Below are 25,740 nucleotides of genomic sequence, written 5' to 3' on the forward strand. Positions count from 1 at the left end.
ATTATACTGCTGAGAGCTGTGAACGGCGAAGAACATTCTCCCACGTTATACAAACAGACTTATTCCAACTCAAAGCAATTTTTTCTTTTTGCTTAATTGTAAAGAAGCATTACACAATTCACAATGAAGAGAAGGGAAATAAATTCTCGTTTTTACAGGATGCTAAATTTAGAGAAACGAAATTTTAGATGTCTAGTTGACCCTTGTGTTTTCCCAGTCTGCTCTGCTTACAAAGTCGTTCATTATTCGGAATATCAGAATTTCAGTAGGGTTTCACCAGCACGTTTAATTTTTTAAGACTAAAGCTGTCTGCTGTCGTGAAGAATTTGGAATGTGGAATTTAAGTAATATTTTGTGTAGAGCTTCACCATGAGAAGCATTTCAAAACACAACTGTTGTCTGTGAGGAAACTTTGTACGGGGTCGATGTATTTTAAGAATGAGCAGAAACAGAGTCTTTGACATCGGCAGTTTCGGTTGTCTTTAAAAACAGAGTAAGTGAACGGTTCCTGAACGAGCAGAAATTAGCTTCGCTGCTATCGTTTTATAAAATCAACTGTTTACAGTATAGTGGGCAAACCACTAATTAGTTTTCTCTGCTCCAGTGCAAGTGGATTCGCAATGTTTGATTTGATTTCCATGATCCGTATTATATTAAAGAGAAGCTTCCATGATTGTCATTTGCTGAACAAAGACCCCATTATACTTGTCTCCATACCTTTGTTGTGTTTGGAAATATTTGTTTCAATGTTGACATCTTTCCTTTAGTGGTCGTTGTCGTATGTTATCTAAACGGCATCTTGCTCTTTTGGAGAAATATCTAATTTGATCACTGCTGCACGTATATCGATGCAAAGCACTGTGAAACAATTCATAGTTGTTTACAAATTATACTGCTGAGAGCTGTGAACGCTGAAGAACATTCTCTCGCGTTATACAAACAAAGTATAAGTTAACGGTTCCTGAACGGCCAAAATTAGCTTCGCTGCTATCGTTTTATAAAACCAATTAGGCAAACCACTAATTAGTTTTCTTTGCTCCAGTGCAAGTGGATTCGCAATGTTTGATTTGATTTCCATGATCCGTAGAACATTAAAGTAAACTAAAGAAACAAGCGAATTTAATTGCAGTTATCATTATGCTGGTTTGTACGCCAGTGAAGTGGTTATATTTCAAACAAGAAAATTATCAACCCTTCTTAGCTTTTAGTTTCCTAAAATTTATAAGATCTTCTACAAGTCATGAGAAAATCCAATCTTTGTTTTGGTGCCATGTATTACTGAACTGTCAAATTCTGAGTTTTATTTTATCTGCAGCAAGATTTTTTTCTTTAAGAATAATAACGGAACTACTGTTCAGATGTATTACTCTAAGAGTAAAATTCGGCTCGATTTGACCCGATTAGACGAGTTTCTGTTGTACTATTCATATAATTTCCATGATGCTTTTATTTACGAGGGCTGCCATCACACGAGTCCAGAGATCACAATGCCCCGATTAAGAGTGCATTTTCTGCGAATGAGGAAAGAGGTATAACTTTGGGTATAATCACTGATTCTAGGATATGATCAGTATCTCTTGTACATATATCAACATGGGGCAGATCAGGCCAGATCAAATTGTGTAACATTACATTTCATTTATAGCACGAGAGCTTATCATCGCGTCATGCTACTTGCGTTAAATAAGGAAGCAAGTTGAATCACTCGAAGACGAATCACCTGGAAATTATTCTCGCTGACTGGTTTTAGATTCCCATGGTATCAATATCTTTTCAACCCATGAAACATGGTAACTTACAACAGATTTAAGATTAAAGATCGCTTTTTTTTAATAGAGTGCCGTGTAAACATTCCTAAAATGCAATTCTAACCTGCGTGACAATCTGGTTTTGGAAACCTTTTGATAAAGGGTCGTAAATACCTGAATTCAACCCCAGCATCACCCCTATCGATGTATGCTGACGACCACCAGTTCTACGAAACAGGGATAGACTTACATTCTGTCACCACAAAACTAAAGGAAATCGCTGCTGTCGCTACCGAGTGGTACGACTCCAATTTGTTGGAAGGAAATCTTAAAAAGTATCAGACTATGAACATCTGTAGCAGTGGTGCCAACCAGTACCACACAGATGTGATTAATATAAAGAACACTGAAATCAGTCCATTGAATAGTCTGACTCTTTTGGGAGTAACAATAGATGATAAACTAAGCTTCAGAGACCATATCACTACTGTATGTAAAAAGGCCAGCCAGAGAATAGGAGTCTTTATGAGACTATAAAATCTTATCCCAACAAAAGCCAAATTACAGCTTCATAAAGTAGCTATCCTACCGCACTTAATATTTTGTCATCTAGTCTGGCATTTCTGTCGTGCAAGTGACACACGTAGATTGGAGAGAATACAAGAAAGAGGATTAAGAGCAGTTTTTAAGGATGATCGATCAAGCTATGATGTTTTATTAAAGAGGGCAGAGTTACCTACTTTAAAAACAGGCGATTACAAGATATATGCATACTGATGTATAAGGTTAAAAATGGGCTTAGTCCTAATCCGATCCGTGAGCTATTTAAGCCCCATCAGTCGTCCTACAGGTTGAGGCAATCAGACTTTTCACTGTCCCGCTTTTCTACAGTGACGTACGGAAAACATTCCATCAGATACCTGGGGCCAAAGCTCTGGAGTCTCCTGACGATGGATGAAAGAAACTGTCAGTCTCTTTAAAATACATTTAAGAAAACAATTCGGAAACGCGACTTCAGTAACTTTTTAAACAATGAAAGATGCAATTGCCGCCTTTGTGAATTTTAATAATAATCATGTATATAGCTTTTTTATCACATAAATTTTTCTTATTATTGTAGCAGTTGTAATTTTTTTTAGGTAGGTGTCCACAATTAGTAGAGGGGACGCTTCCCCTCAGCTAAACATTTTAGACACGGTAATAAAGTTTATTATTATTATTATTATTATTTATTATTATTATTAATGCGCACTTTCCGAGAACAAGAAAACAGGAATAAACACAAAAATTAATATTCAGCAAAGGTCAGATCGTGCCAGATCGAGCCTAATCGAAAGTGAAAATGCGCGCCTGTTTTCTTTAGCCAGCAGTTACATTCGCATTATACTTGCATTGCACTTGTTTGGTTCAGTAGGGGATTTCTTCCTGACATGAGGCTGCTCAAAAGGCCTTAAACTACTTCCAGTTTCGATTAAAGTTTTTCACGTATAGATAGACATATGAAGAGAGTTTCATAATAGAACTTGTAGTCTGTGTGCAGAATTTGCAACAGATGGATTTATTTTTAGGAACAGCAGATTCGCATGCTTGGCTACTTTTTTGTTGTCTGAAAAAATAAAATAGCCCAATAATTCAGCCCAAAACAATAGACCCCAGCACGAAGCTCGGGGGAATAAACCCCACAAACTCGGTAGTTATTTCCTAGAGCCTCGTGCTGTAGCCTACTGTTTTAGGCTGAATTTTAATATATCGACATTGGTCTGTTGGATTACGGTTCCTTGCACTGCACTGTAAATCAAGAATACAGGCATACATGTTCTTAGTGTAATGAGCAATCTTATGAAAGTGCAAGAAGTTATTTAAAGGTTTTCCCTACTCCTGTTATTTTCAAAATCAGCTTTGAAACTGCTCGTACAATTTGAGAGCATTTACAAAGATCCCACGCCATCTAAACCCTTCATTATACTTTTAACCTCCCTCAAAAATATTATGTTTGTGAAATGTTATGATTTGAAAAGAGATTGTTTTGACGTGTTCGAAAAGCGTGGGAAACTGACTTTTTCTATTGTTGGTGGTTGACCTTTTTGGTTATCCAGACATCTCGTGACCACAAATCATTCAAGTTGTAGGCAGTTATTAGCATAACGCTGTATAGATGGTTTTCACTGTCACGCAACGAAAAAATAAATCGAAAACTATTCAGCGGATAAAGTCAAGAAATTTTGATATTATAGGAGACAGGTAAAGGAGAAACTTCTCCAATTTTTGGGTCTCTGCGTTTTCCCAAACTTCAGATATTCGTCGAAATGTTTTGCGCAAATTTACAGAGCCCAGTATGGAACCGCCATGTTGGTGGAGCTCTGTGCTCCACCAACATGGCGGCCGGAAAATAGTGCAAACATCTGGAACTTACTTTGGCTATCTAGGTGACTGATTATCTGAACTGAACCAACAAACATTTACACAAGCACTTTTCCTTTAACTCCTAAAAAGGCTAAAAATCATTAGATAAGTGTATATTTCTCCACAAACGCGATCGGAGTGGTATGTCACGCACCGACATAACTCTGAACTTCAAACGGCACTGGTTTCTAAACCAAGCACACTATTGAGCTTAAAAGTTGTAAACAGATTGAAGTTTAGATCCCCTTATGCCTTATGAGGATAAAAATTTTCGTGGCTCTTTAGTTTTGGATTTTGGAATTTGATGACGTCTCGTGAAAACGATCTATTTGATATTTTACTTTCGGTTTCAGTTGATTTGCAGTTTCCGCTCGGAGCATTGGCTAGCATTACCAAACGAAACGAAAGAATATCAAAAGACTCAAGACTCCGCATGAGATTAAACATAGACCGATTGTAAATACGTGCAAATTTTTACAAGGACAAATTTTAATAAATTGTTGCTAGAACACCGCGGATTTAACCAATGCGGCGAGAGCGATGAATAACGTGTTAGAGGAAACAAACCCAATGGACATAACTTGATAAAATCCTTACCGTGGACATTTTTTCTTTCACTTCCAGTTGGACCCAGTTGATTTGAGATTTGCATTGGAAACAAAACGAGGGAACTTCAAATACTCTCATGAGTCCTGAGATGTAACACGACCAATTTGTAAGTATATACAAGTCGTTTGTGTCTCTGATATCAGAAAAGAAGATGTTAAGTCTTATATCATTTTCGAACTTGTTAAGTCAATTGTAATCCGAATTTACAGTAGCAAGCAAACCACTAATTACTTTTCTCTGTTCCAGCGCAAGTGGATTCGCAATTAGGGTTGAATTGATTTCCATGATCCATGACATGAAAGAAAGTTTCCATGATTATCATTTGCTGAACAAAGACTCCATTATACTTGTCTCCATACCTTTGTTATGGTTGGAAGAATTTGCTTCAATGTTGACATCTTTCCTTTGGTGATCGTTCTCGTATTTCATGTAAACGGCATCTTCAAATCTGATTTGATCACGGCTGCATGTACACCAATGTAAAGCATTGTGACACAATTCATCGTTGCTTACAAATTATACTGCTGAGAGCAACGCCGGAAATTAACAACATTCTCTTACGTTATACAAATAGACTTATTCTAACTCAAGCTTTTTGCTTAATTGCCACTTTACATAATTCTCAATGAAAAGAAGAGAAATAAATTCTCGTTTTCACTGGGTCCTTAATTTAGTGAAACGAAAGTTGACCCTTGTGTTTTCTTAGTCTGCTTTGTCTACAAAGTCGTTCATTATTCGGAATATCAGAATTTCAGTAGCGTTTCACCAGCAGATTTTATTTTTTTAGAATTAACACCCTGTCTGCCGTCGTGAAGAATTTGGAATGTCGAATTTCAGTAATATTTTGTGTAGAACTTCACCATGAGAAGCATCTCAAAACACAACTGTTGTTTTAATAAATTGTTGTTAGAAATCGGATTTAACCAATGCGGGAGGGATGAAGAACGTGTTAGACGGAACAAACCCAATGAATATAACTTAATATAATCCTTACCGGACACATTTTGACTTTCAATTTCAGTTGATTTGAGATTTGCATTGGAAACAAAACGAGGGAACTTCAAATACTCTTATGAGTCCTGAGATGTAACACGACCAATTTGTAAGTACATAAGTGTTGAATATCCAAGCTATTGCAAGTTGGAGTAGGCGCAGAAGGTTCCTGTTTCCGCGGTTCGACTTAGGAATTGGTTCAAACTCGATGGATTGCAAACAATTTTAATCATGAGAAAACATCAACATTACCGCCATCTTGTGAAGGCGTGCTCGTGAAACTTACAGTTCCATAATGCATGGCGATCTTAAAGCGTGACACGATGTCACGACATCCGTGACACTCCCCCCTGTTGACCAGAAATAAAAACCTAGCCAGACTAATCTGGTCAACACATTCCCTGACATCATTTTAACAAAGGCAAGCAACAACAGTAAAGTATTCTCAGTTCAATGTCACTTAAGTATTCCTTAATTTAGATTCTTCAGCCATGTTTTTCTCCTCCGGTCCGCTTCTACAGCAGCTGCCCTTCTTGGGCGGTCACATGTCGGCTCAAGAGGTTGCTCAGCTCGAACACCACCGGCGGTGGGGACAGGATCTCTCTTTCTGGAACTCACTGCAGGTTCCGGCTCATCATCCTTGCACTGGACCTCCAAGGGGTAAAGGCGCTGCACTGGACGTCTGAGCGTAGAGGTTCTTCCTCCCTTGCCTTTAACTCGAATAACAGCTCCTCTGACACAGCCTTCAGATCCTGTGACAAGATTTTTAACCTTTCCAATCCTCCACTTTCCTCTTGGCTGATCTTGATCATGAACAATAACCACATCTCCAATGGACACGAGTCGGTCTGTGGTTCTCTGGATAGCATTACGATGGGAGTTCCGTAACTCCAGCAAATACTCGCTCCTCCATCTCTTCCAAAAATGGTTAATTACATTGTTCAAGTGATACATTCGTTTGTTCAGATCCTTAGCTGAACATCTGTGTTACTTTGCTCGGTGTCTCAACTGTTGTCTGGTAGGCTCATCAGCCGTCTTCCACACAGAAGATGTGAGGGTGTGAGGGGTTCTTCGAAATCCTCACTTGACACAAATGACAGCGGTCTACAGTTAAGAATCATTTCGACTTCGATTACCACAGTCAGCAATTCTTCGTAGGTAAGTTTGGCTCCGCTGATAGTCTTCTTTAGACATCTCTTTACTGATCTCACAAGTCTCTCAAATACTCCACCCCACCATGGTGCATTCTCAAGGTTGAATGTCCACTTCATATGTTCCTTTGCAAAATGTTGCCTCACTCCAGGGTCATTCAGTATTCTTGTGATTTCTCGTGCAGCAGGTTTGAAAGTTTTGCCATTGTCAGACACCACTACTGAAGGTCTTCCTCGCCTCGCTGTAAATCTTCTAAAACTTCTTAGGAATGCTTGGGCTGTCAGATCTGGTACGAGATCCAAATGGATAGCTCGGGTAACACAACACGTGTAGAGGCAGATCCACACCTTCTGTTGAGGACTGTTAAGACTCTTGACATAGAGTGGGCCCGCATAGTCAAGTCCGATATAGGTAAACGGTGGCTCCTTTACTCTGAACTCTGGAAGAGGTGGTGGCAGCGGCGCCTTGTATGGTCTTCCCTCAAGTTTTCGGCACACAACACACTGATGTAACAGCTTTCTCACGAACTGTCTGCCCTGAACGATCCAAAATCTTGATCACAATTCAGTTAGGGTTGACTTTACACCACCATGCATTACTCGTTTGTGGCTTTCTCTTACAAAGAGGGATGTGATATGATGACTCTTGTCTAACAGAATTGGGTACTTTGTTGAGGAGGGTAATTGCGTCTGTGACAAACGTTCCACACATCTCACGATTCCATGCTTATCTGTGAATAGGCCAAACTGATGTCTCCAAATTTCAAATTTAGGATTCTTGCTCAAGGATCTCTGTATTTCCTTGATCCAAAGTGTTTCTGCTGCTGCTATATCTTGACTTGTCAGCTCTTCTTGCGCTTGTACATTCTTCTGCAACTTTGATTTCATGATTTTCACAAACTTGAGAACAAGTCCAGTGACTCGTAAGAGTCGCTGCAGTTCACTGTAATCTTCACACTTCATAATCTTAGCTATGCCAGTGGCTTCAGCTGTCACTAGTAGTGTAGACGAGATCTCAACATTCCATTTCTCCTTGTCTCCAGCTTTCATTTCTTCTAGACATTCTTGTGGGAGCTGGTCATTGTTAAACTCATCATTTTCTGATTCTTCATCTTCTGTTAGCCACGTGGGTCCCTCAATCCACAAGGGACACTCTGACAGCTCTAGTGGGCTCATTCCTCTGGAGGGGATGTCGGCTGGATTGATCTTTCCATGACAATGCCTCCAGTGTTTTACTGGCACAACTGTCCTGATCTCATTTACTCGGTTTTGGACAAATGGTTTCCACTCCCTTTCTTCGCCCTTGATCCAAGCCAATGCCACCTTTGAATCGGTCCAGCAGGTCATCTCATTAATATTCACCTCAGGCTCTAATGTTTTGCGAACATGACTTATCAGTATTGCTACTATTAAAGCAGCAAGAAGTTCTAATCTAGGAATTGTCTCTTCTTTCACTGGAGCAACTCTGGACTTTGAGGCTAAGAATTTGACGTAGCTTCCCATGGTGGTTGTGATCTGCAGGTAAATAACTGCTGCGTATGCCTTCCTGGAAGCATCTCCAAATACATGAAGGCTACAATTGATAATCTTCTCCTTGACTCCTTGAAAGTAACATCTTGACAATGTAAATGAACCTATGCCTTGCAATCCAGAAACCAAAGTCTGCCACCCTCCTTTCAATTCTCCTTCTAAAGGCTCATCCCAGCCGATTTTCGCCTTACAGAGTTCTTGGAAGAACATCTTGAAGTCAATAATGATGGGTGACAGGAATCCCATTGGATCATAGAACTTTGCCACAACACTGACACCATATCTCTTGGTAGGGTCAATGTTCCTAGCAAGGCTTGCTATCTCTCTCAAATCAAACACAAACTGATCATTGTCAAAGTTCCATCGCACACCAAGTACCTTCTGTTCTACACCAGATGTCTCCTCTGCAGTTCCAAGCACACTCTTGGCATAAGTCTTGTCTTCTTCAATCACATCTTTCTTCGCGAGATCTTTAGGCGTGTGCTCAGTGTTCTTGGATGTAGTAGGTGTCGAGTTATTTGGGCTTACGATAGTCTTCAGTGAACAACACGTGTTTACTTCAAGACGCCATCTTTAATAACCAACATTCATCTCGCACGTAACTAACTTGAACAATACCTCATGTAAGCTAACACAACATCTCCCCCCATTGTTCAAGAGTATCTAGGGAACGAACTGAGCATGAGAAGACTGACAAACAATATGGAATCTTATAACACAGCGTCATCTCAAACTAAACCTAGATTCTCTCTAACTTTCAGCGATGATTTTATAATTCTCTTAGGCCTAGTAGCAAGAATGGGTGTTACAGGGGGTACTTGAATGTCTCCCTTTGTAACTGGAATGTCCCTCCGAACAGGTGTTGCCGCTTTGTCCTCTGCGGGAGCTTGGTTCACCATTGGTGTCGGTCGCTCATGTTGCTCCTGCTGATTTGGCAGTGGAGTAAGGTGAATACGGTTTCTTCTTATCGTGCTGGTCGGTGTTTCAACTTTATACGACCGAGGTGTTGATGCTGCTTCAATGACTTTTCCTGACCGCTGAAGGTCCTTGACGAAAACTTCAGTACCCGGTCCAATTGAAGGCAAGGGCTTGGCTTTGTGCCTCGTCTTGAACACTGTTTCCTGCTTTCTCGTGCACGCAAGTTATCCAAGTCAGGCCACTGTGGGTTCAGCTGGGTGTGGAATAACGGAACACTGTTGCTAATCTGCCTTCCCATCAGCAACTGGGCAGGAGAGAACTTGCATGCTAGTGGTGTTGAGCGATAGGCTAGTAATGCTTTAGCAGGGTCTTTTTCCTTTGTTAGAAGATTTTTCACAGTTCTAACTCCACGCTCAACTTCTCCATTTGCTTGGGGAAATCGAGGACTACTTGTGCTATGCTTGAATCCCCATTCCTTGGCAAAGTAAGAGAATTGTGCACTGTCAAACTGAGGACCATTGTCAGATCGCACTTGCTCTGGGATCCCATGTCTTGCAAATATCGATTTAAGTGCTCTAATGACCTCACTTGACTTTGTAGTCTTCTGCATGGCTGCTACTTCCACGTATCTTGAGAAGTAGTCTATAACAATAAGGTAGTCAGCACCTTTCAGCTCGAAGAGGTCTGTGGCTACGATTTGTCAGGGACGGTCAGGTAAAAGTGTCGTGATAAGCGGTTCAGGCTTGTTGTCCCTTTGAAGAGCGCAAACTCTGCATTGTTGCACCAGATCCTGGATTTCTCGGCTGAGTCCTGGCCACCAGACAGAGTTTTTGGCCCGCTCACGACACTTAGTGATTCCCTGGTGTCCTTCGTGGATCTTATCCAGTATCTGAAGACGCACGGAAGAAGGGATCACGATCCTGGACGCTTTGAGCAGAATGTTCTGCACCACAGACAGTTCATTCCTGCTTGACCAATAAGGTTTCATTGCATCGTTTAATGAATACTTGTCAGGCCATCCCTCACAGCAGTACGCTTTGATCTGCCTGCAGACAGGATCCTCCTCCTGTGCTTCTAGATCTGCTGTAATCGTGCGTCTGAGGCAGGCAGTGATGAGATCACGCTTCCAATGTGTGCATGCATTTCGTCATTGTCAATTGTTGACTTCACTGTTTGGCTTCGGGGTTGGAGTCTTGAAAGCGCATCGCCTATGTACATCTTCTTTCCAGGAACATGCTTGATCTCCTTGAAGTGGAATCTCATCAGTCGCATTCTAAATCTTTGAATTCTTGGTGGAAGTTGATCCAGTGTGTGAGTACTCAGGAGTGGCACCAGGGGTTTATGGTCTGTTTCCACGGAGATTGATTTTCCCACAATGTACTCCCAGGATCGTTCACATGCCCATGTGAGCGCTGGGGCTTCTTTTTCGATTTGTGCATATCTGGTTTCAGTGGGCGTCATCGCTCGCGATATGAATGAGACTGGTCGCCAGGAGTTGTCAGGTTGGAGTTGAAGGATTACCCCACCTAAGCCAAAGGATGAAGCATCAGCTGCCACTTTGGTTTCCTTGTTTGGATCGTACAGAGCCAGTACTGGAGCTCGTGTGAGGTCAGATTTGATCCGCTCAAATGCTTTCTGTTGGTCACTTCCCCATGTCCATTGGTTCCCTTTGTGAAGAAGGTCTCTGATGCTCTTTGTCTTGTCAGCGAGGTGCTCGGAAAACTTGCTTAGTTGGTTCACCATGCCAAGAAATGTCCTCACTTCCTGCACGTTCTGAGGTGGCGGTAGGTCTACAATTGCTTGTAGCTTTTCAGGATCTGCCTCAATTCCACTGAAGCTTATAACGTGTCCAAGGAACTTGACTCTGTCTGTGCTGAACTGGCATTTGTCTAGGTTGAGTGTCACGCCAGCTTCAACCAGACGCTTGAGTACTACTTCAAACCTCTGATCGTGTTCAGTCTCATCTTTGCCATGGACTAAAACGTCATCTATGTTGCATTCCACGCCATCTAATCCCTGGAGGATCTGACTCATATTCTTCTGGAATTTCTCCGAACCAGAACTGATTCCGAAGGGCAACACATTGAAACAGAAACGGCCCCATGGAGTGATGAATGTTGTCAGTGGTCTTGATTCCCACGCTAGCTTTATCTGCCAGAATCCTGAGTTGGCGTCAAGTTTAGAGAACACTCTGGAACCTGCCAATCTTCCGAGAGTTGTGTCTACTGCTGGAAGTGGATGGTTCTCCCTCTTGACGTACTCAGTCAGCTTGCTCAGGTCGACGCAGACCCTGACCTTGCCATTGCTCTTCGGGGTCACCACCATGGGAGCGCACCAATCAGTGGGTTGGTCAACTCTGGATATGACTCCTGTCTCCAACATCCTGTCTAACTCTTCTTTTGTTTTCTGATACAAGGGGAAAGGTACTTTCCTTGGAACTGACACTTGGAAAGGTTTAGCATCCTCTTTGAGTGTGACACGGTAACTGTCCTTCATGACACCTAGTCCTTCGAACAACTTGGGGTATTTGTCTGCTACTTTACTCTTGTAGTCATCACTGCTCAGGCTGTCAAGTCTGCTTATCAGCTTTAGAAGTTCAGCTGGCTTTCTTCCTAGCAAAGGTCGTTCCAAATCTTCTATTACATACACTTGCTCCTTAGCAATCTTATCTTGCACTTGCAACTCTGCTGTGAAAGTTCCTAGACAGCTCAGTTTCTGTTTACATGGTCCCATGAGTAGCCTGGTGGTCCTGCTAAGTGATGGAACTGGTTGCAAACTGTGATACAGGCTGGGTGGAGTTACTGTTACATCCGCACCGGTATCCAATTTAAATTCTGCTTGCAGTTCATTCAATGAAACTTTAGCTTTCCTTGAATCTTCTGTACTTCTTTGGGCAGCAGATAGTTCAGTGAGTTCACCTAGGAAGAACTCTCCTTCTTCTTGTCTCCCAGGAAAATTCACTTCACCCACTCTCTTGTCTGATTGAGATCTGCAGGCCTTTGCCCAATGTCCTACTTTGGAGCACTTGTTACATTTCGATTCTCTGGCTGGACATAGTCTCTTTGGGTGTGGTTGACCCATGCACCTTGAGCATTGTGCTTCAGGAGTCTTCCCATTTTTAGACTTGGGTGGTTTCTTTTTATTCTTCATATCTTCTTTAGAATCTTTTCCCTTTCCTTTGGACAAACGATCAACATGCGCTGGTGGTGGGTCAGATTTGGTTTCCTGTAGGAACGTTTGCTACTTTTTAACTGTCTCCGACTGCCTGGTTTTTGTAATTGCTTTCTCTAAAGTCAGCTTGGAATCCAGTTGCAGTTGTTCAGGGAGCTTCTTGTCTTATCCCTACCACGATTCTATCTCGGATGAGATCGTCTCTTAGTGTTCCAAATTCGCAGTATTCAGCAAGACAATACAAATCTGTTATGAAGTTATCCACTGACTCACCATCTTGTTGACTTCTCAGGTTAAACTTGGCTCTTTCAAATATTACGTTTCTCTTTACCACAAAATGAGCTTCAAACTTGCCTTTCACCACGTTGAACTGCTTTGCTTCTTCAGTTGTCATTCCGAATGACACTACGATGTCGTCAGCTTCTTCGCCCATCGAATAAATCAAAGTATTCACTAGGCTCTCGCCGTCCTTTTGGTCGAGTCCAGTCGCTTTTCGAAATCGTTCGAAACGCTTGATCCAACGGGACCATTCTTCGGGTTTGAAGTTGACCTTTTCAGGTGGTGGAACTTGGTAACTTGCCATGGGTATTTGTTGAACCATGGGCAGCTGTACAGCTGCGGCGACTTGTGGTTGTGCGGCTGGCTGTGCGGCGTGAGCGCCAGCTTCGTTCGGCTCTTCAACTACTTGAGGTTGTTCAGCTTGAATTCCGGCCTCGTGTGCACCTTGGTCTCCCATATTTCCGTTTTGTCTGATTCTTCTTCAGTTTAAAGGCTATTGGGAACTTCCCGCTGCCACCATATCGAGTTATTTGGGCTTACGATAGTCTTCAGTGAACAACACGTGTTTACTTCAAGACGCCATCTTTAATAACCAACATGCATCTCGCACGTAACTAACTTGAACAATACTTCATGTAAGCAACAGTAGGAATTGAGATGCTTGCTTCATTGTGCTGAATTCTCTCTGTTAGCTCACTGGAATTTGACACAAATTTCCTCAGGTTAAATCCTCCTTCTGCCAGTCTAAGTTTGGACTTCAGGTAAAGTTCATACGCTGCATCACTGTTGGCGGCTCCAGAACTCAAGTCATCCACATAGATAGAGCGAAGAAATTGGTCCACGAACTCCGGATCCCCATCCTTGTACCTTTCAATGTGATACTTCATGGTTGCATTGAGTAGAAATGGGCTAGAACATACTCCAAACACAACTCTAGTGAATCTTAGCACCACAATCTCAGGGCACCTCTTCTCAATGTCATCCACCCATAGAAATCTTAGTACATCTCTGTCTTCCCTTGTGATACTCACCATGAGGAAGGCCTTTTCCACATCACCAGTTAGGGCTACTCTGCTAACTCGAAATCTTAAGAGTATGTCAAAAATGTTCTCTGCAAGGGGTGGCCCTGTGTACAGACAGTCATTCAAAGCTGGGCCAGCAGATGTGGCTGAGGCATCATAAACAACTCGTAGCTTAGTGGTTGTCTTGTCTCTTCTTATGACTGCATGGTGCGGAAGGTAATGTGTCTTCCCAACTTCCCCCTCTCCGGGTCTCTCTACGACTTCAACAATTCCTGTCCTTAGCTGCTCCTTTACGACTGAATCATACTCTTTCAACACTTCAGAATCTTGGTTCAGACATTTGAGTAGGTTGTTTAATCGCTTCACGCTCAATTCATAGTTATCAGGATGAGGTGGGTGTGGCACCTTCCATAGCAAGTGTACCTCATATCTGTTGTTCTCAAACGTTATCTTCTCTTCAAATTCTTCATACAGAGATCTTGGTCTGATGCCCAGTGACTCTAGATCCCAGAATCTCTTCATGTTTCCATCAAGGCTCTCATTTTTAATGTTCACAGGATTAACAGCAGTTTTGAGTACATGAGTTGTGACAGGGTTGGTTCGCTGTTGTTCGTTTTGCATTGCTCCATGTAGTGGTCCTGAAAGAACCCATCCAAGCTTTGTCTCCATTGCTGTTGGACCATTCTCCCCCCGTACCACTCTGCCAGAGACCAGGTGCCGGTACTGATCTGATCCAATGAGAATATCAACCATAACATCATCATCACCAGTGCAGTAGTCAGCAAGTTTGAGTCCTCTCAAGTGGGCATGAGTGAGACTAGCTTGAGCAATGGACTGACCTTGCAGAGGATCACATATAAGTGGCACAACAAATGCTGACAGTTGCACATCATCTCCATTTTCAGCACTGATACATAGGTTAACAACATCCACACTCTGAGTGTTCTCTTCTGTTGAGCCAAATGTCTTCACAGAAATGGTCTGTTTTCTCTCAGATGGTAATTTTAGCACATCCTTTAGCTTAGTGGTCACATATGACCTCTGACTGCCACTGTCCAAAATAAGTTGGGCTGGAAACTTTTCTGTAGGTTGAGCAGGTCTGTATATTACTGCCTTCGCGGTTTGGAGAAGGATGGGTGTCGATGCGTTTACATACAAGGTTGTACTACCATTTGACTCTCGTGGGGGGCCCTGAGGTGAAGGTGATCCATTCACAGTTGGAATACCATGGTGAGGCCTAATTCCATCACCAGTTTCACTAGTGCAGATGCTGGCATGGTGTCGCTGTCCGCATTTAAGACACCTCATTTTTGATGTGCAATCCTTACTGATGTGGTTTCTTCTCAAACAGATAAAACACCGTCCTGCCCTTTTCAACACATCCCTTCTAGCTGCAATGTTTGTCACCGTCTTGCAGGTGCTAGATGCATGATCCATTCGGCAATACGTACAAGTCGGCTTCGACTCCTTAGTAAACAATGCGGTATCTGTTGATAATTCCTTAGGACTTTTGCTGTTAGGGAATTTGTTTGACGGTTGTTCTGTCATGTGAACATTGCTCCCACTTGCTCTCTCTCTAGCTTCAAGCTCACTTCTGAAAACCTCAAGAATGCGATCAAGATCCCACTCATCCTTCACTTCTCGACTGACAATCAAGCGCAAATCTTGCCGTAACTTCCTCATGACAACAGATGACAGTATGCTTCCATACGAATTAGATGATACTCCAAGTGAGTTAAGACTTCTGACTTGAGACTCAATCAGATCATACTACAGTCGTAGCGGTTGGGTATTACCAGAAAGGCCTGATTTTACTGAGCTTATGTGCAGCAATGTTTCCATGTGTCTATTAATTATCAACTGCTTGTTGCCAAACCTTCTTTTCAAAATGGTAGCTGCCTCGTCATAGTTTGCGGCAGTGATGGACAACCCAGAAATGGCTTCACTAGCAGATTTCACAAGGAGGGAATTCAGGTAATTGAATTTGTCAATGGCAGCAAGCCTTGTGTTGTTATGCACAAATGATTCAAAGGCGTCCCAGAATGAGAGCCACTTACTTATGTCTCCATTAAACTTCTTTAAATCAAGCTTAAGTAATTTTACCTGTGTTCCTATGCCATAAGTATTAGAAATACCTGGTGCCACTGGAGGGTATCCATGTGCTTGCTGTGAATGCATTAAGCTGATATCTGGTGCTGTTGAAGGAGTGACACGTGCCTCCGAGGCCCCATAAACAACTCCAGACGATGTTGAAAGAGATAGATGTGTTTCAGGAGTTGTCAAGACAATTCCAGGTGATGTCGAAGGAGTTACATGTGTTTCTGAAGATGTCACAACAATTCCAGGCGATGTCGAAGGAGTTAGATGTGTTTCCGAAGATGTCACAACAATTCCAGGCGATGTCGAAGGAGTTAGATGTGTTTCCGAAGATGTCACAACAATTCCAGGCGATGTCGAAGGAGTTAGATGTGTTTCCGAAGATGTCACAACAATTCCAGGCGATGTCGAAGGAGTTACATGTGTTTCTGAAGATGTAACAACAATTCCAGGCGATGTCGAAGGAGTTAGATGTGTTTCCGAAGATGTCACAGCAATACCAGGCGATGTCGAAGGAGTTAGATGTGTTTCCGAAGACGTCACAGCAATTCCAGGCGATGTCGAAGGAGTTAGATGTGTTTCGGCTTCCAGTTTTGTTCCTGGGAGGGTCTGGGCGATTCGAAGTTTCGTCGAAGGGGTCTGTAGGTTTGTAGTCAAGGCGGCGTCGATTCTCATTGCAGCAAGCTGCGTAAATGCGGTAAATTCGTCCGCTTCACAAATTTCCTCTTCCATTCGAGTATCGAAGACGACTGCCAGGATTTCTTGATCTAAATTTCGTATCGTGTTCAGTTTCTCTTCTAGTAGGAGTTTCTGTTGTCCCAATCTTGAAGTATTGAGGGGCGACAGTAGATTATCTACATCAAACGCTTCCAGAATTTCTTCAGCAGACGTAATAATGTTTCTTGTCGACGCTCTGTGACTCGCTCGGAGATTCCGTTTCCTCGCAAGCTTTCCAGACATCAGGATAATCGCAATTAATTCACGAAAAGACTCAAATCACAGCTTCAAAGACTCACTCGCATCTCCTCGTGTTTCTCACTTTCCAGATGATCGTTGATCACAATCCGTTTTCATCCGTCTCGGTGGATCATGTTGAATATCCAATACTATTGCAAGTTGGAGTGGGCTCAGAAGGTTCCTGTTTCCGCGCTTCGACTTAAGAATTGGCTCAGACTCGATGGATTGCAAACCACTTTAATCATGAGAAAACATCAACATTGCCGCCATCTTGTGAAGGCGTACTCGTGAAACTTACAGTTCCATAATGCATTCCGATCTTAAAGCGTGACACGATGTCACGACATCCGTGACAATAAGGGTCAGTTTTGTGTCTCTGATAGCAGAACAGAAGATTTCAAGTCTTATATCATATTCCATGTTGATTTACCTGTCCATAAGCTCAGCTTACAGTATTAGGCAATAAACCACTAATTAGTTCTCTCTGCTCCCGTGAAAGTGGATTCCCAATGTTTGATTTGATTTCCATGATCCGTAGCACATTAAAGAAAGCTTCCATGATTGTCATTTGCCGAACAAAGACTCCATTGTACTTGTCTCCAAAACTTTGTTACGGCTGGAAGAATTTCTTTCAATGTTGACATATTTCCTTTGGTGATCGTTTTCGTATTTCATCTAAACGGCATCTTCAATTTCTGTCTCGCTCTTTTAGAGAAATATCTGATTTGATCACTGCTGCATGTATACCAACGCAAAGCACTGTGAAACAATTCATTCTTGTTTACAAGTTATACTGCTGAGAGCAACGCCGGAAATTAACAACATTCTCTCGCGTTATACAAACAGACTTATTCCAACTCGAGCCAAATTTTTCTTTTTGCTTAATTGTAAAGAAGCATTACACAATTCACAATGAAAAGAAGAGAAATAAATTCTCGTTTTTGCGGGCTGCTAAGTTTAGAGAAACTAAATTTTACATGTCTAGTTGACCCTTGTGTTTTCCCAGTCTGCTCTGCTTACAAAGTCGTTCATTATTCGGAATATCAGAATTTCAGTAGGGTTTCATCAGCACATTTTGATTTTTTTAGAATAAACCTGTATGCTGTCGTGAAGAATTTGGAATGTCGAATTCAAGTAATATTTTGTGTAGAGCTTCACCATGAGAAGCATTTCGAAACACAACTGTTGACCACCGTTGTCTGTGAGCAAACTTTGTACAAGGTCAATGTATTTTGAGAATGAGAAGGAGCAGAATCTTTGAATTCGTATGTTTCGGCAATTTCGGTTGTCTTTCAAAACAGAGTAAAAACGGTTCCTGACCGGTCAGAAATTAGCTTCGCTGTTATCGTTTTATAAAACCAACTGTTACAAAGCTAACGAAACAAGCGAATTTCATGGCAGTTATCATTATGCTGGTTTGCACGCCAGAGATGTGGTCATATTTTAAAACAAGAAATTATCAATTCTTCTTAGTTTTTAATTTCATAAAATGTAAGATCTTTTACAAGTTCTGAGAAAATATAATCTTTCTTTTGGTCCCATATATTACTAAATCGTAAAATTCTGAGTTTTATTTTATCTGCAACAAGACACTTTTTAAGAATAATAACACAACTACTGTTCGAATGTATTACTCTAAGAGTAAAATTCGGCCCGATTTGACCCGATTAGACGAGTTTCGGTCCCGCGATTCACATTCCACGGGCTGGCATCAGACAAGTCCAAAGATCACAATGCGCCGATTAAGACGAGTTTCTGTTGCGCTATGCAGATTCCATGCTTTTATTTACGAGGGTTGGTATCAGACAAGTCCAGAGATCACAATGAGCCGATTAAGAGTGCATTTTCCGCGGATAAGCAAACAGGTATGACTTTGGGTATAAATCACAAGAATTAATTGTACGATATGATCAGTATCTCCTGTACATATATGAACTTGTGGCAGATCGGGCGAGATCAAGTTCATGACATGTATGACATTACACGCGTCACGCTACTTGCGTTAAATAACGAAGCAAGTTGAATCACTTGAAGACGGATCAGCTACAATTCATTCTCGCTGACTTGTTTTAGATTCCTTTGGTATCAATATCATTTCAACCCATGAAATAAGGTAACTAACGACAAACTTAAGATTAAAGTTCGCTTTATTTTAATACAGAGCCGCGTAAACATTCTTGAAAAGGAATTCTAACCTGTATGACAATCTGTTTTTGGAAACATTTTGATGAAGGGTCGTAAATACTTGAATTCAACCCCGACATTAGAAGAAATGGGGGATCATAATGAGCCGATAAAAACTAAAATCTAATGCGCACTTTCCGTGAACAAGAGAACAGACATAAATCACAAAATTAGTTTTGAGCAAAGGTCAGATTGGTCTAGATCGAGCCTAATCGAAAGTGAAAATGCAGCAGTGGATTTCTTCGCACTCTAAAATAAGTGACATGAGGTTGCCCGAAGGGCCTTTGACTATTTTCAGTTTCAGTTGAATGCCAAGTTTAACAAGTTTTTTCATGTATGTGTACATAAGGAGTGTTTCTTAACAGAACTGTAGTTTGTGTGCAAAATTTACACAAGGTGGATATACTTTTTGGAAAAGCACATTAGCATGCTTTGTTAATTTCAGTCGCCTAGCAAAAGATAATTGGATAACGGTTCCCAACACTGAAATGCAAATCTAAGGAATACGGGCGTACATGTTCTTAGTGAAATGAGAAAGCGCATGAAAGCGCAAGCAGTTGCTAATTTTTTTCCTACTCGTGTTATTTGCAAAATTCTTTGATTGAAACTGCTCGTACAATTTGAGAGAATTTTCGAATATCACTCGCTTTGTAAACCCTTCATTGCACTTTCAAACTCCCTCAAAAAATACTGTTATTGTTGCTCATTTTTTAAACTCCAAATTCTGCATATTTTAATTACGATATCCAGTGTAGGGTTATGCTGATGTAAACAAAGATGAAATTTTCTTCTTTTAATTTCCTGGGCCATATTTGGTTTGGTTGCCTGCTGTTCATGGCCAAGTTAGGAATATTACACTGTATATATCAGTGCTATACGAGTGCGAGGGGTATGGGGCAAGGGGAATAGAGGGACGGGAAAACCAGCAAAAGGCATTTACTGATATTGACTTAGTCGAAACACCATTTATTGCCCACCTTTTATTTTGAAACACGACCCAGTACTACTTAAGGTTATAAATAAATTGCCATACATTTTCAATAAAACACCACCAATAAAATACAGTCAAACCTGTATTAAGCGGACGCCATATTAAGCACCCTCTATTAAACGGACAGCTGTGCAAGTTAAAAAATACCTGTATTCAACCGACACCTCTATTAAGCGGACGCGGACACCTTAAACATGACATTCCTGTTGTTACAAACCTGTATCAAACGGACACTGCCAAAAGAATGTATGGTTGTTTTTTGTCCACGTTTTAGGATATCGGTCAGTTAAATTTGCCAACAAACTGAGCTGTCACAGAAATGCAATATTTTGTTACTCGGTTTTGTTTTTACAGAGCTTTTGTTCTTGTTTGATTTTGTAAACCTTTCATGTGATTCAATCGATATAGATACTGTGACTGTATATTAAATCGCTTCACCTTATGTACTTGTCATTTTTTACGGAAATACGGTATTTCAGAGTTATCGATCGTTCACGAGAATGTTATTTGTCCCTTTCAAGGTCTTTTAATACTGACCAATATTGATATGACCCTTTTAAGACGAATTCTGACGGAACCTGTTTTCAGCGGACACCATGTATTAAGCGGACACTAGCAAGGGTCCTGAGGGTGTCCGCTTAATACAGGTTTGACTGTAGTCACGTAAGACTTTGTTAATAAACCATCACAATTTTTTTTTAATTGCAAGTTTAATAGGTGTATAGCAGATACTTGAGAGCTGACACAAGCCAACCAAATACGTCACAATAGTACAGGTACATAAAAATTATCACACAAAGTGGCGACGATTGCGGCCAAGAACTTGCTTACAAGAGTCATATTAATTCTAAAGAAGACATTAAATACCACAACCAACAACTTAGCATTGCCAAAGAACTGGGGGACAGAGCAGGAGAGGGACGTGCTGACGGCAATCTTGGAAATGCTTACAACAGTATGGATGATTTCAAACAAGCTGTAAAGTACCACAACCAACGTCTTAGCATTGCCAAAGAACTGGGGGACAGGGCAGAAGAGGGAGCTGCTTATGGCAATCTTGGCAATGCTTACCACAGTCTGGGTGATTTTAAACAAGCCGTAAAGTACCACAACCAACATCTTAGCATTGCCAAAGAACTGGGGGAGAAGGCAGGAGAGGGACGTGCTTATGGCAATCTTGGCATTGCTTATAACAGTCTGGGTGATTTTAAAGAAGCCGTAAAGTACCACAACCAACATTTTTGCATTGCCAAAGAACTGGGGGACAGGGCAGGAGAGGGACGTGCTTATGACAATCTTGGCATTGCCTACCACAGTCTGGGTGATTTTAAACAAGCCGTAAAGTACCACAACCAACATCTTAGCATTGCCAAAGAACTGGGGGACAGGGCAGGAGAGGGATGTGCTTATGGCAATCTTGGGACTGCTTACGACAGTCTGGGTGATTTTAAACAAGCCGTAAAGTACCACAACCAACATCTTAACATTGCCAAAGAACTGGGGGACAGAGCAGGAGAGGGACGTGCTGATTGCAATCTTGGCAGTGCTCACCAGAGTCTGGGTGATTTTAAACAAGCCCTAAAGTACCACAACCAAGATCTTAGCATCGCCAAAGAACTGGGGGACAGGGCAGAAGAGGGAGCTGCTTATGGCAATCTTGGTAGTGCTTACCACGGTCTGGGTGATTTTAAAGAAGCCGTAAAGTACCACAACCAACGTCTTAGCATTGCCAAAGAACTGAGGGACAGGGCAGAAGAGGGAGCTGCTTATGGCAATTGTGGCAGTGCTTACCACGGTCTGGGTGATTTTAAAGAAGCCGTAAAGTACCACAACCAACATCTTAGCATTGCCAAAGAACTGGGGGACAGGGCAGGAGAGGGACGTGCTTATGGCAATCTTGGCATTGCTTACCACAGTCTGGGTGATTTTAAAGAAGCCGTAAAGTACGACAACCAACATCTTCGCATTGCCAAAGAACTGGCGGACAAGGCAGGAGAGGGACGTGCTTATGGCAATCTTGGCATTGCTTACCACAGTCTGGGTGATTTTAAAGAAGCCGTAAAGTACCACAACCAACATCTTAGCATTGCCAAAGAACTGGGGGACAGAGCAGGAGAGGGACGTGCTTATGGCAATCTTGGCAGTGCTTACCGCAATCTGGGTGATTTTAAACAAGCCGTAAAGTACCACAACCAACATCTTAACATTGCCAAAGAACTGGGGGACAGGGCAGGAGAGGGACGTGCTTATGGCAATCTTGGCATTGCCTACCACAGTCTGGGTGATTTCAAACAAGCCGTAAAGTACCACAACCAACATCTTAGCATTGCCAAAGAACTGGGGGACAGTGCAAAAGACAGAGCTGCTTATGGCAATCTTGGCAGCGCTTACCACGGTCTGGGTGATTTTAAACAAGCCGTAAAGTACCACAACCAACATCTTAGCATTGCCAAAGAACTGGGGGACAGGGCAGGAGAGGGAGCTGCTTATGGCAATCTTGGCATTGCTTATGACAGTCTGGGTGATTCTAAAGAAGCCGTAAAGTACCACAACCAACATCTTAGCATTGCCAAAGAACTGGGGGACAGAGCAGGAGAGGGACGTGCTTATGGCAATCTTGGCAGTGCTTTCCGCAATCTGGGTGATTTTAAACAAGCCGTAAAGTACCACAGCCAACATCTTACCTTTGCCAAAGAACTGGGAGACAGGGCAGGAGAGGGACGTGCTTATGGCAATCTTGGCATTGCCTACCACAGTCTGGGTGATTTTAAACAAGCCGTAAAGTACTACAACCAACATCTTAGCATTGCCAAAGAAGTGGGGGACAGGGCAGGAGAGGGACGTGCTTATGGCAATCTTGGCAATGCTTACAACAGTCTGGGTGATTTTAAACAAGCCGTAAAGTACCACAACCAACATCTTAGCATTGCCAAAGAACTGGGGGACAGGGCAGGAGAGGGAGCTACTTATGGCGATCTTGGCATTGCTTACGACAGTCTGGGTGATTTTAAACAAGCCGTAAAGTACCACAACCAACATCTTAGCATTGCTAAAGAACTGGGGGACAGGGCAGGAGAGGGACGCTCTTATGGCAATCTTGGCATTGCTTATAACAGTCTGGGTGATTTTAAACAAGCCGTAAAGTACCACAACCAACATCTTAGCTTTGCCAAAGAACTGGGGGACAGAGCAGGAGAGGGACGTGCTTATGGCAATCTTGGCAGTGCTTACCAGAGTCTGGGTGATTTTAAACAAGCCGTAAAGTACCACAACCAAGATCTTAGCATTGCCAAAGAACTGGGAGACAGGGCAGAAGAGGGAGCTGCTTATGGCAATCTTGGTAGTGCTTACCACGGTCTGGGTGATTTTAAAGAAGCCGTAAAGTACCACAACCAACATCTTAGCATTGCCAAAGAACTGGGGGAGAAGGCAGGAGAGGGACGTGCTTATGGCAATCTTGGCATTGCTTATAACAGTCTGGGTGGTTTTAAAGAAGCCGTAAAGTACGACAACCAACATCTTAGCATTGCCAAAGAACTGGGGGACAGAGCAGGAGAGGGACGTGCTTATGGCAATCTTGGCAATGCTTACCAGAGTCTGGGTGACTTTAAGCAAGCCGTAAAGTACCACAACCAACATCTTAACATTGCCAAAGAACTGGGGGAGAGGGCAGGAGAGGGACGTGCTTATGGCAATCTTGGCAATGCTTACCACAGTCTGGGTGATTTTAAACAAGCCGTAAAGTACCACAACCAAGATCTTAGCATTACCAAAGAACTGGGGAACAGGGCAGAAGAGGGAGCTGCTTATGGCAATCTTGGCATTGCTTACGACAGTCTGGGTGATTTTAAAGAAGCCGTAAAGTACCACAACCAACATCTTAGCATTGCGAAAGAACTGGGGGACAGAGCAGGAGAAGGACGTGCTTATGGCAATCTTGGCATTGCCTACCATAGTCTGGGTGATTTTAAACAAGCCGTAAAGTACCACAACCAACGTCTTAGCATTGCCAAAGAACTGGGGAACAGGGCAGGAGAGGGACGTGCTTATTGCAATCTTGGCAGTGCTTACCAGAGTCTGGGTGATTTTAAACAAGCCGTAAAGTACCACAACCAAGATCTTAGGATTGCCAAAGAACTGGGGAACAGGGCAGGAGAAGCTGGTTCATGCTTTTGCTTAGGACGCGATTTTGAATCGTCAGGAAAATTGTCGATAGCTCTTGATTATTACCGATCCAGTGTAAAATTGTTCAATGACACGAGGGCTCTCCTTCAGTCCGAAGATGATTGGAAAATATCTTATCGTAATTGGTGCCTAGACGCTTACACCGCTCTTTGGAGAACTTTGCTAAGGCTTCAAAAGACTGCTGAGGCTTTGTGTGTTGTCGAGCAAGGACGAGCACAGGCTTTAGAGGATCTCATAAAGTTGCAATATCACTCTGAATTGCTAACGATTGTTTCACTTGAAGATAACGTGACAATCACAAGCGTGTCAACTGGTATATTCATGCAAACACTGGTCTTAGCACTAGAAAGTGCCAAAATCCATTTCTGGGTACTTAACAAAGACAGGGAAGCTCAGTATAGGAGGAAAGAAATAGAAGGTGAAAATGCTGTTACCTTCTTGGAGTGTGTAAGAAAAGATGTTTTTAAAGAGTACAAAATTGATGGAAGAGTTGCCTGTGAAAATCGTTCTCTGGATAAGGAAACAAACAAAATTTCTCCCAACAGAGAATTCACCGAGGAAAGAGAAAAATCATTACCCTGCAGCAACAATTCTTTGCGCTTGTTTCATGATTGTATCATTGCCCCCATTGCGGACTTACTTGAAGGCGACGAATTGATCATTGTCCCTGACGGTCCTTTATGTTTGGCTCCGTATGCTGCATTTTTAGATGATAAATTCAAGTATCTAAGTGAATCTATCAAGATACGAATTCTTCCCTCGTTGACGACTCTGAAACTGATCGGGAACTTTTCTCAAGACTACCACAGGAGCAGTGGAGTATTGCTCGTGGGAGATCCATGTGTTAAACAAATTAAAAACGAGCAAGGGAAAGCCATTTTTTCGCCCTTGCCGTATGCCAGAGAAGAAGTAAAGACGATAGGAGAAATGCTCGGTGTCGTACCTCTCACTGGAAATGAAGCAACTAAAGAGGAGGTGCTGAAACGAATCGGTTCAGTTGCCTTGGTACACATTGCAGCGCATGGCAATATGGAAACTGGTGAAATTGCTCTGGCTCCGAAACCCGCACGGATACCCAAGATCCTTAAAGAGACAGATTTTATGTTGAAAATGGCGGATGTGCGAGCGGCGAAGCTGCGTGCAAGGCTAGTTGTGCTAAGTTGCTGTCACAGTGCACAAGGTAAAGTTACGCCTGAGGGTGTGGTCGGTATTGCAAGGTGTTTCCTGGGTGCTGGTGCTCGCTCGGTTCTCGTGTCACTCTGGGCAATTGATGACGAGGCAACAATGGAGTTTATGAAAAGTTTCTACAGGCATTTGAGTCTTGGATGTAGCGCAAGTGTAGCTGTTCACCTGGCTAGGAGGTGTCTAAGAGAGTCGGAGAAGTTTGGTGCGGTAAAACACTGGGCTCCGTTTGTTCTAATCGGCGATGACGTGACCATAAAATTTGAAGAAAGCCAGTGAAAGCATCGTGAGTAAACCTTTTTCTAATCTTTAAGGACGTA

General features: G+C 42.3%; 4 protein-coding genes across 11 annotated transcripts in view; 1 reads left to right on the plus strand and 3 right to left on the minus strand.

The window, feature by feature from the left end:
• The window catches only part of LOC145467471 (uncharacterized), a 39,769-nt gene extending 28,549 nt beyond the window's left edge, over nt 1-11,220 (minus strand). Inside the window, exon 1 of the mRNA XM_081451032.1 lies at nt 11,211-11,220. The gene's annotated coding sequence lies outside the window, so the exon portion shown is untranslated. The remainder of the gene's footprint in view (nt 1-11,210) is intronic.
• LOC145467328 (uncharacterized) overlaps nt 4,477-25,740 on the plus strand; it is a 201,691-nt gene continuing 180,427 nt past the window's right edge. For 7 of the 8 annotated variants that reach the window (XR_014042046.1, XR_014042040.1, XR_014042042.1 and 4 more), the window contains exons 1-2: nt 4,477-4,866; nt 5,007-5,862. The gene's annotated coding sequence lies outside the window, so the exon portion shown is untranslated. The remainder of the gene's footprint in view (nt 4,867-5,006; nt 5,863-25,740) is intronic. The other variant, XR_014042041.1, reaches the window with a different exon arrangement.
• LOC145467251 (uncharacterized) lies at nt 6,758-9,333 on the minus strand. The gene is made up of 3 exons (XM_081450802.1): nt 9,244-9,333; nt 7,526-8,926; nt 6,758-7,441 (listed from the first exon to the last, which is right to left on the minus strand). The coding sequence occupies exons 1-3, from the start codon at nt 9,331-9,333 to the stop codon at nt 6,758-6,760; spliced, it is 2,175 nt and encodes a 724-aa protein (XP_081306928.1).
• Nucleotides 13,417-15,507, minus strand: LOC145467252 (uncharacterized). Its single transcript, XM_081450803.1, has one exon. It carries the CDS (start codon nt 15,505-15,507, stop codon nt 13,417-13,419), a length of 2,091 nt encoding a protein of 696 aa, XP_081306929.1.

This window comes from Orbicella franksi, chromosome 14, assembly GCF_964199315.1.
Source record: "Orbicella franksi chromosome 14, jaOrbFran1.1, whole genome shotgun sequence".
Lineage (NCBI taxonomy): Eukaryota > Metazoa > Cnidaria > Anthozoa > Scleractinia > Merulinidae > Orbicella > Orbicella franksi.

What these genes read in the sequence shown, in the direction of transcription:
- LOC145467251 (XM_081450802.1), bottom strand. Translation starts at nt 9,333, where the DNA reads ATGGTGAACCAAGCTCCCGCAGAGGACAAAGCGGCAACACCTGTTCGG. An exon ending in GAGACATTCAAGTACCCCCT is followed by an intron (nt 8,927 to 9,243) that starts GTAACACCCATT and finishes ACTACATCCAAG; the next exon opens with AACACTGAGCACACGCCTAA. An exon ending in ATCATATCACATCCCTCTTT is followed by an intron (nt 7,442 to 7,525) that starts GTAAGAGAAAGC and finishes TGGATCGTTCAG; the next exon opens with GGCAGACAGTTCGTGAGAAA.
- LOC145467252 (XM_081450803.1), bottom strand. Translation starts at nt 15,507, where the DNA reads ATGAGGAAGTTACGGCAAGATTTGCGCTTGATTGTCAGTCGAGAAGTG.